The sequence below is a fragment of the Penicillium chermesinum genome (assembly GCF_028974085.1).
Source record: "Penicillium chermesinum strain IBT 19713 chromosome Unknown utg000001l:1.0-1975020.0:1.0-1976611.0, whole genome shotgun sequence".
In the NCBI taxonomy this organism is placed as follows: domain Eukaryota; kingdom Fungi; phylum Ascomycota; class Eurotiomycetes; order Eurotiales; family Aspergillaceae; genus Penicillium; species Penicillium chermesinum.
The window spans coordinates 874,903-887,269 of record NW_026695311.1 but is presented as its reverse complement, the minus strand read 5'-3'; the positions used below and the strand labels follow the sequence as shown (position 1 = coordinate 887,269).

At 47.1% G+C, this 12,367-nt stretch overlaps 4 protein-coding genes across 4 annotated transcripts; 2 read left to right on the top strand and 2 right to left on the bottom strand.

Moving 5' to 3' along the window:
• Window positions 1-182: 182 nt before the first annotated feature.
• On the bottom strand, window positions 183-1,530 carry cdc123 (cell proliferation protein CDC123; the record flags this gene model as incomplete). The annotated part of the gene is made up of 2 exons (XM_058469649.1): window positions 183-1,338; window positions 1,394-1,530. The coding sequence occupies 2 exons, from the start codon at window positions 1,528-1,530 to the stop codon at window positions 183-185; spliced, it is 1,293 nt and encodes a 430-aa protein (XP_058335680.1).
• Window positions 1,531-1,726: 196 nt separating this feature from the next.
• N7468_000351 (COG1/VPS51 family protein) lies at window positions 1,727-4,202 on the top strand (the record flags this gene model as incomplete). Its single annotated transcript, XM_058469648.1, has 3 exons — window positions 1,727-1,869; window positions 1,932-2,101; window positions 2,173-4,202. 3 exons carry the CDS (start codon window positions 1,727-1,729, stop codon window positions 4,200-4,202), a joined length of 2,343 nt encoding a protein of 780 aa, XP_058335679.1.
• A 733-nt stretch (window positions 4,203-4,935) lies between these two features.
• N7468_000350 (CCDC90 family protein) lies at window positions 4,936-6,340 on the top strand (the record flags this gene model as incomplete). Its single annotated transcript, XM_058469647.1, has 4 exons — window positions 4,936-4,993; window positions 5,041-5,649; window positions 5,748-6,107; window positions 6,159-6,340. 4 exons carry the CDS (start codon window positions 4,936-4,938, stop codon window positions 6,338-6,340), a joined length of 1,209 nt encoding a protein of 402 aa, XP_058335678.1.
• A 4,756-nt stretch (window positions 6,341-11,096) lies between these two features.
• On the bottom strand, window positions 11,097-12,294 carry N7468_000349 (uncharacterized protein; the record flags this gene model as incomplete). The annotated part of the gene is made up of 2 exons (XM_058469646.1): window positions 11,097-12,188; window positions 12,235-12,294. The coding sequence occupies 2 exons, from the start codon at window positions 12,292-12,294 to the stop codon at window positions 11,097-11,099; spliced, it is 1,152 nt and encodes a 383-aa protein (XP_058335677.1).
• Window positions 12,295-12,367: the final 73 nt, after the last annotated feature.

Sequence of the window (12,367 nt, the reverse complement as noted above, 5' to 3'; positions counted from 1 at the left end):
GCTTTAGGTTATCAGGTTTTCAAGGGACACATTAGCATTCAGGCCAAAAAGTTCTATTCTGAGCAAATTAACCTGGGTAAAGAAGTCTTGAAGGAAAGTTGGATGTACCAGGCCAAGATTGCTGTCAATTTATGGATTGTCGTGAGAATGAACCAAACGCCTTTTATATGTACGATGAAAGACTAATCGGAGTCACTGTCTTCATCACGCGCTTCTCGCATCTGCTGCGCCATAATATCCTGCCACTTGCCCATAAATTCGCTCATGCCTCCGACCCCAGCCAATGATGCATCAACAACATCCTTAGGAACCTTGTGAGCAGAGTACTGCGGCGTAGAAAATGAGTACGCCTCCGGATCATTCTTCTTGACCAGTCGAACCTCCGGTAAGAAAGGTGCCATCTCATCATCGCCCTCGTGGTGCGCAGCATCGTCTGCCTCATCTTCAGATCCGCTATCATCAAGTGGCTCTTCGCCACTCTCAGACGTCAAAATTGTCCCATCATGTAGTGACAATCGGACGAACCCTCCCTCGCCAGTTGAATCCTCTTCTTCCTCAAATCCAATAGGATCCTTCATCCTCAGAATCTCCAGCCAGCTAAAAAGCAACGCATCAGTCCGTTGCGCCCACGGATTAATGTCGATTAACCAAACCCGCTGATGTGGTGCCGGCACATAGACGTCAAATACAAAGTTCGGATCCGGAAACGAATTCTTCAGCTTCTCGTCGAAAAACGCCTGAATCCGCGCGCGCAGCAAATCCCGCATCCCGAACAGAAAATCGTAATAGTTCTGATCTCGCTGACACATACACAGCAACTTTCGCCCGCGCACGAAACACCTGAACTCCAGCGACGGATTGAAGTTCGCGAACTTGCGCAGTACCAGATGGTATGGTACCTGCGGAATCACGGAGTCTGTCGCTGCGGTAGTCGAGGGGTCGGAGTCCGGCACGCAATCATCGAAGGGGTGTTCCAGGTCATGCGTGATAAAATCACTACTTTTCAGAAGCAGGTATATGTCGTTTGCGGTACTGCATTTTGTGTCGTTGGTGGCGGACATGAAGGTTGCGTCTTTCGGGGCGCTCCAGTTGAGTTTTGGGGTTACGGCGCCGAAGTCGCGGATTGTGTTGCAGATTGCGGTGTGGATTTCAGGCCAGGCAGTTGATGGATCGGAGGCTTCGCTATCTTCTTCTTCTTCGTCGGAATATGTGTCAAGTTCGTCGCCTTCGCGGGGGCGGCGTCGTTCGGGTGGGAGGAGTATGCCGTCGGCGCGAAGGTAGGAGACGAATTGATCTGAAAGTGGAATAACGCGCGACTTAGGCGCAAGAGGTCGGTAGCTTTTTGGTATTGAGTTAGGATCATGGTTTGTTTTAGACTGGATATATTACGTACCGCTGGTGCCAATCATGGTAGGAGCAATGAAGAATATGCGAGTATGTGATGGGTGGGAATGGTAAACGATCGGGCAGATCATTTGAAGGCATATCCGCTGGAGGAATATCTGGTGATCCAGACTCCATCAAGGGCATTTTGACGGACTTGGATATGTGCGATCAAATAAATTACCTTCTAGATGGAATTCGTACTTCCGCGGGGTCTTTTTTATCTGAGTCACGAGCGATAAGATAAGCATTATGTAATCATCCGTTTGAGGCTGCGGGCCAGAGCCGATTCGGACCAAATGGCCTTCTCCGTCGTTGATATCTTCGAATAGCGCCCTTCAGCATGGCTCCCGAGGCTCCAGATCCCCAGAGCCTGAATTCATGGCAGGATGCATTTCAATACCCGATCCCTACGGTCCGCCGCGTGGAACAAGAACTGCGGCGAGATATCTCAAGCAATAAGGAGAAGCTCCGAGCTCTTGTGGGGTACGCAGCCTTGATAATAGTCGTGATTTGCCCCTCAAAACTAATTCTTTTGTGCTGAATAGGACACGTTATCGAGAGCTAGTTGGCACAGCTGAGACAATTGTGGCTATGAACACAGATATACAAGAAGTGGAGGGCATCTTATCTGACATTGGGCGACGGTGTAATCCACGCCTGATTGAAAGAAAGCATGCCCATGCGCAGCAGATGAAGAAAGATGCGACAGGGAAAGGTACGCAATGTTTCCTGGAATCATCCAACTGTAATGTCATACGCTGAAGCAATAGCTAATCAAAAGCGTAGATGCCGATAAGCATGCCTTTGGTGCGCAGCTCGCCCTCCTTCATCAGTGCACGACTTCCATTGCGCGTCTGCTTCGGAAGCGCTCTTCCTTGCTGCTCGTCGCCAAAATCCTAGTGGTTTCTCGACAATTGCACAATAAGCTTGCGAAGCACGAATCTACGCCGCCCTTCTTGAAAAACCTACGAGAACAATTGGCATCACTGCGCGAGACCCTCTTGAAACGGATTGATAAACGCTTGGCCTCTGCAAGCACGACGGAGGATGGGGTAGTCGAGTCACTGGCAGCGTACTGTCTCGCGAAGAGCTTGTCCTCTGATGATGCCATCCACCATTTTCAACAGGTGCGACTCGATGTCATAATAAGCCAGCTGGATATTTCGTCAGAGAATATTCCGAAGTCACTACACCTCTTCATTCACACCCTGCAGACATCAAAAATCCTGCGCTCAAGGCAGTTTACAGATGTATTGTCCAAATTAAAAGCAAGGCCGATCCTCTCTGATCCCGCGGTCCGCAACTTGGATGGACTTGATGTTGAAGTTCTAGGCCGCTGGGTGGCCCCGGAAATCAATAATTTCACACCTTGGATTAACTTAAGCGAATTGAACCGCTCTGAAGGAGTCGAGTCTATCAAGAAATGGTCATCTGAAGCATTCGAACGCTTGTCAGAAGGGAGCGATGCATGCCTCGCTCGGACGAATGATTTTGCAGGGATCTTGTCTTTACGTGCAGAGACTATTGAGCTTTGGCTCTCTTCCTGGGGTTCAATAATTACGCACCGCTCTGAAGACGTTCTGGAGAGATTGCGGGATTTGTTCAATAATCATATCAAACGTGTGTTGATAACTCAAGTCCAAGGTATCGACTTGGTCACAGGCCAGATTTCTTCCACCATTGCGTCTTTGAAGAAGTCGGAACAAACACCATTGGGGCGTCTCTGGGATGGAGATCTGATCCTAGCAGACTATTCGAATGGAGCCACAGGGTTCAAGAAAACAGTCGCAGATCGGCTCCTTGGTCGTGACGAGGAAGTCTCCATTGTTCTGCAGAAGTATGAGCTCTGGCTTTCCGCCATCCATGATATCAGCACTTCAATTGAAGATCTTCGCCGTCTCCGATGGACCGATGTTCTCGTTGGTGGTGAAGAAGACGACGACGAGATCGACGTCAACCCCCGCCTGAATGAGGAAGACCCGAAATCACTCTCAGAATCTCTTCGTTCGGCTGTTAGAAAAGCATTTGACGTGCTGCAATCCTTCTTCGAAGATGCTTTTAAAACTTCTGGCTCCCAGCACCGGAGCGCGGATGCTATTTTCCTTCTGCGGCTGGTTCGGCTTATGCGACGTGATCTCCCAACCGAATTTGTCGTGCATGACTTCGTTTTCTGCAAGGATCTTGTACCCGAACTCCAGCAAGTGCTTTCACAGGATATTGTTACAAAGATCGATTCCCCGTCTCTTATAAAAGTAAAAGCTCAGAACCTCAAAGCTGTGCCCGGCAGGACTCTCTGGGAAAAGGACCCCGCAATACCCGTCCAGCCTTCTCCTTCAACATTCAAGTTTCTCCGTCGTCTTACTGCAACAATGGATGAGAAGGGAAGTGATTTATGGGATCCATCAACCGTCCAAGCTTTGAAATTGGAGCTGCAGAAGCGGCTGGAGTGGGACATCAAATCGGACTTGGATTCTCTAGCTACGCCTAGTAGCCCAACCAAGTCCTCAGCAAAGCCAAGTGCCGCCGGCGATCAGCCTCTCGATGAAGACGAAAGTAATGAGGGTAATCGGAACAACAGCCTGGACGCTAACAATGACTCCAAAGCCAACGCTCTGCGGGATTGGACGATTCAGCTTCTTTTTGACACTATCTACCTGTCAAATATGCTAGGCGATGAATCCCGGCTTGGAAGTGTCGCCGATAATGTCTCAAAGAGCGCAGAGCTTAGCGCGGAGGCTGTTAAGGCCATCAAGAAGGCAGCTTCGGATTACTGGAAACAAACAGAGCTGCTATTTGGGCTGCTGGCTGTTCGGTAGGGCCCTTTTCCCTGTACATTGATTTTCGACTTTATTTTTGGAGTCCAGCATGGTATAGCATAGCATTTTCTATTGTTCTTTGAACCTACCCGACTTGTATCCATCTGCCAACTATCGCCAATACTTCCAACCCTGCATATGCCATAGGAATGCTTCGGTTCAATAAAGTCCCGGGTGTGTCTCACTCTTCGTAATTGAAGTATACTGGGATCTACAACTTGAAGCCGTGACCTTCCCCGTCACGGAGAATCGCAACTGCCATCAAGGATCCCATGAACAGAGGAGGAAAACTTGTAGACGAGTTCATGTGAGGCTCCGCGGAGATACATGGTGTTGACCAAGGCAAAGAAGATGACGTCTGAAATCCGGGCAGACTCGAATGTTATGGCCCATATCCAAATTTTCGATTGAGGTATCTTGTCACTGTCTTCTGCTGCCTTCAAGTCAAGTCTGTTATCGACCTTTTGCGCGATCCACGATCCAAAATACTGCCTACCTGTCGTGACCAAGACTCGTCATATGTGTTTGTAACGTGATACGATCGCTTAAACATATTCAATCAAACACATCAAGCTTCTAGTCATACAGGCGAACCGAGATCTGACCAATGAGAGCGGCTAGATTTGCCAAGCTAGTCAGCTTAGTCATGCGACTTTCCGCGGGGAGATCAACGTCACTCGCAGCTCCGGCGGGAAAAGCATTGTGACTCCTTCAACTCCCAACGCCATCCGCCATGGCGACACCACGGCTCCCATTTCTGTATCCAAACCTCATGCGGGCTGTCCGGTCATGTAGGCCTACTACTTTTCGAGCCCTCCGTTCCCCGGACCTCGGCAAGCATTCCACTCTACTCGCCGCCGCGAAGAGTCAAACTTCCACCGCCGATATGGCCCAGCTGTCGAGCCGAATATACCTCCACCAAACCGTCCGAAAGACCGTGCACAGCAGGTGGATGAGCCTTCCTCCCATGCCAAAGACGAACGGTCTGTCGATGAAGACTCAGGTTCTTTATCAGAGGAGGCAACGGACCAACCAGAGTCGCAAACTGCCTCGGAAAGCCAGCCTGCAGAACCAGTGAAAGATACCGCCGATGCAGCATCGTCCGGTCTTTCAGAACAGGCAGCCGCAGATGCATCCAAGCCAAGTAAATCGGCGGAGTCTCAACAAGGAACAGAAGCCTCCGAAATGCAGGAAGAGATGGCGCAGGATGAATCTTCACAGAAAGACGCTTCTACGTCATCGCCGGACCCTATAGGCGAGGAAATGTCGCAAATGTCGCCATACGCCAACACAAGCGCTTTCGATGAGGTTTATCACATGCCTTCCCCGTCCACTTCGCTCTCTCCAACCGAACCGTCACCGGAACATAAGCCGCCCCATATGTCCCCCGCACCATACGTTCACCATTTCGATACATATTCCCTCGTTTTGGATCTCTCCAAGGCGGGTATACAAATGAACAATCTATAACTATTATGAAGGCTGTGCGAACGATCCTGCAAAAAAACATCGACTTCGCCCGGGAGAGTTTGACTTCCAAGTCAGACGTGGAGAATGAGTCGTACCTTTTCAAGGCCGCATGCTCTGAACTTACGCAGTCCTTGCATATGGCAAGAAACGCAGAGATACAGAGACAGCGGACTTCAAGAGCCCAACTGCAACATGAACTCGATATCCTTTCTCAGCGTTTGAACCAAGAACTCCAAGGCATGAAAGATGAGATTAAGGGCATGTTTAATGACCACAAAATGGCTACAAGAGAGAACCAAAGAGTGATCGACACCATGGTACAGGAGCTTAACTACAAAATCACTGTTTCGCTCAACAGTGATAGTAAGAGCGAAATCGAAGGGCTGCGCTGGATTCTGACTAGACGCGCTGCTTTGACCGTCGGCATCTGTGCCTGTAAGTGACGCTGATATTGTCCTATCCGTCGCAATAACTAACATTCTCCAGTAATGATCATTCTTTTCTTGAAATACTCCTCTACTCGGAAAGCCGAGTCCCCGAAGGTCATCAAAGAAGTCGAGAAGCCTGTGGTGAAAGAAGTCACTCAGGAAGCTCGTGTTGTTCATGATGCTGCTGTCCAAGCAAACCTTGCTGGGACCGAACCACTTCTTGGCGAATCTCTTGGCTGACCTTGTCTCGCTAATAACCATCATTCTTCTCGCTTCTACTGCATCCTTGTCAACCGTCCCAGGTTTTTTTTCATTTGTGCAGATCATCGCCATATAGAAACTGTACCACCATCATATATAGACTTTGATACCCTCATTCTTCAACAACACATATACACGAACCCAATTTACATTGAACTTATAGATCTTCGAATCATCTACCGGTAGTACACCACCCGGCCAAAAGTCTGTGTGTACTCGGCCCCATTACCATCACCCTCAAAACCACCCACCATTTTATTTTTCTTCTTCCTCCTACACCTAGCATCGATCGCTATCAATCTGGAGTGATATTTTAGCAAGATAACAAAAAGATCTATATAGCGAAAGATATACAACTTTAGTTAAAGAGCAAGGGATATACGTTGAAGATTGGCCTATATACTCGCCTGAACTTGATCCTATTAAACTGGCCTGGAAACTACTGAAATGTTAACTTTTTTGTATATTCAAAGACCTTAGATAGATAGGAAGATCTAAAAAGAACTGGGCTTATTTTAAAGAATATATTAATGTTATATAGGATTAGACCTCGCCACGACCCGCGGGTCTACCCAAACGGGGTACCCATTACCCATTTCTTGGCGGGTAATGGGTAGGGTTTGCCTACCCGCGTGCGGGTAGTGGGAAGCTGGTTAATACCCATGGGTATTTTCTGGGTACCCGCGGGTAGTCAAACAATACAAACAGGTGGGACCCCGTGACTTGTATATTTTATGCATATTCGAGCTGTAATTTTGAGTATTTCATATACAACTACCAGTCAAGATTCAAGAGATTTCTCAGTATTAAAGAGGTTAAAACAAGGTCAATTTGATTCTATAGCTAATACTCAATAAACTGATCATCATCCCGTCTCCGCTTCCGACTTCTACCTGAAATCCGTTGTTGAGTCTCTGGGAGAGGATTTGTAGCTTCATCGTCAGATAAAGCTTCATGAGAAGGGCCCTGGGTAGTATCTGGCTCTTGTATGACCTCTATATCCTCCTCTTCATTATCACTGATAGGATCAATATCCTGTAGTGACTGAGGACTTTTCTCTTCTCTCTCTGTCTCAATCTCCCCACTTGTAAGATACTCCTTCTTAAGAGTAAGGTTGTCATCTTCAAGCTCAAATTTTGTTGCGAACCTATACATCATGAGCTCCTGGATAGTTTCAGATCTTAGAGAGCCTCGACGGTAATGACAGATGTCCCGAGCAGAGTTAAAGAGACGCTCAACCCCTGCACCTGTAGCAGGAATTGTAAGAATATCCCGTGCAAGGCTTGCGAGAGCAGGAAATTCATGTTGATGGTCTTTCCAGAACGCTCGAATGGTTACTCCAGTGATAGTACCTAATATTTATTAATAAAACACACAATAAACCAAGATAATACTGACCAGATTCAAGATATCTTGAAAGCTCATCCCGCTCAGTTAAGCTTGTTTGCTGAGATTCAGACTCTCTAAGCATCCGTTCAAGATCAAACTCCGAGGTCTGTGTTGTGGATATATGAGACTCTAGTAATGTCTGGTTCTGTAACAGACGTTGCTTATAAGACTCAAAGTAATCCACAAAGCTTTGGCGATATCGATCACGCCACTCATCGCCCCAATCTTTTCCTAGAAAAAACTGGAGCTTATTCTGCGGTGCAAGCATTGTTCCAATAGCAAAGAGGTCTCCAGGAACGCCATCTGTCTTGCTATAATATTGGGAAAGCTTTGTCTTCGCCACATAAAGCGCATTTAGCATCATCTTCTTCCAAGGTACCTTTTTGTATCTAAGCTGGTTGATCGACTTCTCAAGATGATCAAAAAGCTTATTATAGATACCAAAGATCAGATGTATGGTAACATCCTTTGTTTTCGAAAGCGCATTCGTGAATTGGAAGAAAGGTTGAGTGATATAAAGGAGGTAGTCGATCTGACGCCATTGCTCTTGATCAAGCTTCAAATGCGAATGTCCATATTTAGTACAGAACTCGTCAAAGACAGACTGTAATCGCTTGGCACGTCGGAGCATAAGAAAGGTCGAGTTCCAGCGTGTTCGAACATCTTGAATTGGCACAAGAGGTATTGAGGTTGTTTGAAGCTTAGAAAACAGCTCGAGACGTTGAGGGCTAGCATTGATAAAAACAGCTAAGCCTCGTATCTATATATAATTAAATAAGTTGATAGTTTTTATATCTGAAGAGATAAACTTACCTTATTCAGTGTGTCAACAATCTCTCGTTTTTGTTGCCTTGAGCGGATCAATTGATTCTGGGTTTCAGACCACTGCATTTCAGCTATATTGTTCTTTGGATTTGCCTTCATTTGCCCAAGAAGCTGCTTCAGACTAAGTTGAATGACGTGGGCTAGACAGGGAACCTTGATGATCGTAGTATGATCGCTAATCTCAAGAGACTGGATAGAATCCTGGATACTCGACATCATAGTGCTATTATTTGATGCATTATCAGTAGTAATTGCAAGCACTCTGTCTGTGATCTGGTGTTTTTGAAGAAGTTCAAGAAGGACAGCACTTAGATTGACACCCGAGTGTGTTCCATGAAGTGGTTCAAAGCCAAGCAGTATCTCCCGATAGTTCCAATCTTCATCAAGAAAATAACCAGTTACTGCCATAAATGCTTGCTGGAATGGAGATGTCCAGCAATCAAGGGCAATTGATAGCTTACCATCTTTAGGTAGCTTTTGGAGGATAGTATTCTGGTACTCAGTGATCGTGCCTTGAAGTCGACGTCGAACTGTTTTCGCAGATGGGATTTGTGGACGCATTGGGGCACGGGAGGCCATGTAAATCAACTGATGAAAGTCGGGGTGTTCGAGGATTTGGAATGGTAGCCGGGAATCAGTAATGAAACGAAGTAAACTTGCTTCCCAAGCCTCTTGAGTAAAACTGAGACTATCTGAAGCTGGTGTAGCCTATATTAGAAAGATATTAGTAAAAAGATATCATAATATAAGATAAAATTACCTCGTGGAAAAATTGTTTGATATTATGCCCATTTGTGCCACGACACCCAATCCCTTTCAAATGCTTGATCATCGCTGTGGTCCCATTCCCATGTTGTTGTGGATGATCGAGCACCTTCTTGCATCGTTTACACATAACCTTGGGCATTCCGTCGCTCGCTTTTGCTACCTGGTCAAAGTGCTTCCACACATCAGATTGCTGTCGAGCATCCCACCGTATCGGCTTTTTTTGTCCAAAGTCTGTCTGAAGCCACCAATTCACAAAATCGTCTTTTGTCATGTTGGAATAAACAAGGTATGCCGAAGTTCGGTCAGGACAGATACGTTCAAGGGGAGGGAGGTATAGGGGCCACACGGGATGGATAAATGAAATCCGAATTGGCGATTGATTGTGATGTTTGTTGGTTAAACGAAGGGTTAGAGGTAAGGTCGTCGGGTTGAATAACCTGAAGGTTATCTGGATTGTCAGTATTATATAAAGATGATGCATACACATCAGAGAACTGGGAGAATTGAGACATTATGGCAAGGGAAACAAGACCAGGCTAGTTACCCCTAATCACATAACGAAGTAAGTACTTACTATAGTAAATTTTGCGACTGATAGACTTAGAGACTTTAGCCCCCTTTTTTTGATAACTTGCGAATAAATGACCCACTATATCTATGATATATATTCTAATTGGTTGAACTCATGGGTTATTCGTGGGTAGATGGGTAGCCCGTGGGTAACCCGCGGGTAACCCACGGGGTTACCCACGGGCTACCCATCTCACTTTAACCCCTTTTTTCATATTCAAGTGCCATTGTTTTCAAGATAGATACCACTGTTCAAGGCTGTTGTACACTTAATATATACAATTTTGTTAAAGCAAAGCTCATATTTAAATGGAAATAACGTATATAATTCGATTTGTCGAACAGCTAATCAGTTTCACTGATATAAGAGTATATAAAAGGGGTATGATTGTGTTGTCAGGAAGATACACTTACTCCCTTGTAGTGTAAATATATATTTTCAACAGTTGACAATATATAATCCACAATACTACCTACAACCATCTACCATAAGGTTTAATCTATTAAATATAGATACAAACCACTATTACCAGAGCTACTAATAACGCTTTTCAACTTCAATACTTAATTTACGTAGTCAATGTGGTTGTATCGCTTCATAAACTAGAGGCTAACCAGAACAGCTGTTAAAAACTGTAATTTACTTGGGTGAGTAAGCGATTTTATACAGCTTGGCATGTCCAAAAAGGGGTAATTATGCATTTTTGGGTAATTCGTGGGTAACCCGCGGGTACCCCATGGTCTACACTGGGTAGACGGGGATGGGTAATGGGTAGGACTTGCCTACCCGTCCCACGGAACTGGAACCAAAATCCCTACCCGTGGAAGTTCCATGGCGAGGTCTATATAGGATGTGTTAGACTAGACGAAGATTGATATGTTAATATTGAGTATAGGAAGAAGGATGGATAGATTGTATACGAACCAATGTTATTATACAAAATATTAAGCAAGAGAACTCTGTATCTAAACCTGATTATTCAGTGTTTTGGATTTTAGTATGATCCAATAAGGACGTCGGGATTGGTGGTGTAGGATATGTAACCATGGATATACATCAGGATTTGATGGGGTAGGTGAAGCGGTATGCACACAGACTTTTGCCCCCTATTGTATCTATATACAAATGACATTCCCCTAAGATACAGATCAGCTCGTCCACCAATGCCCCATCTCTGGACCATCACTTTTCTTTCTGCAACCAGGGAATCTCCTCAGGGAGATACTTATAAGCCCTGAAAATAGCATTGCTTTGATAAGAAAACCCGATAGCCTCCATCTGCGCGAGCTCCTGTTGATCCATGACAGCTTTATAGTCCTGCAAATGCGGCACAACAAACTCCCAAGCCATCTCCCCGTCTGCAGTCACTTCAATAACACGACCAGTGGCCGCCTCGCAGATCAAGAAATTCCCGTTGCCCAACTTCTGCGCCGACCCCATGAAGGGGGTGAAAAAGCCCAAACCACCCGTCGACCGATCCTTATACTCCCACTTAACCTGCTTATCCTTCGAGACCACAATCGCCCTCGAAAACGGCATTGCCAGCCCAGGCCTAAACACCCCATTATCAAGAACCAACATATCCCCTTCCTCATTAATCTGATGCGCACAATGCTGCTGGCAAACCGTCGGCGCCGCAATCCGCCACAACACCTCCCCATTCGCCCGCGAGATAACAAAGACGCTCGACGCATTCCGCGACGATGCAATAATGTTCCCTTCAGAGTCAAACGACACACTGTTGATCAGCGGCCAGTGCTCGCGCGGATAATGCTGGTGCGCGGCGAAATCTTCCCCGTCCAGATGGTCGATTGCGCGCCATGACCAGAGCAGCTTCGCGCCGCCTGTCCCGGCGCCCTCGAAGTCTGCCGAGGAGGATGTGTTTGAGACGGACCACGGATCGACAAGCTTGATGCAGTCTGCGTAGATTTTCCCGTCAGGCGCTTCGCTGCCTGGGATTCCGCCGCGCACGCGCGCGGCCTCGGCGGGCGTGAGTGGCTCGAGGGTGGTGTAGAGGATTGTCCCGTCGTCGAGGTGGTTCTGGTCGTGGTGGGCGTAAGGATCGGAGTATTGCTTCTGGATTTTGCCGTGAGGGTCGACTTGCAGCATCATTCCGCCGCGGTACTTGGACCACATGGGGAACAGGTGTGGTGCGTCGGGGTGCACGCCTGTTGTAGGCGAGGTTGCCGTTGGGGAGGATGCGGCTGTGCCGGCCTGCGCGGTACGGCAGGGTCCAGCGGTGCGCTTCTGTTCCATCTGTCGACACCAAGTGGGCTGTGTTGGAGGTCAGGGGCGAGTAGAGGACGTATCCTGGTGATACTTTGTCCTGGTCTACGCCTCGGAGGCCGGTGCCGCGGCGGCGAAGCGTGTGTTGCTCCATTGGGGTGGATGATTGTGGGAGACTTGGCTTGCAGGCTGAGAGTCTACATGGTGCCAACCTGACGCGGAATTGC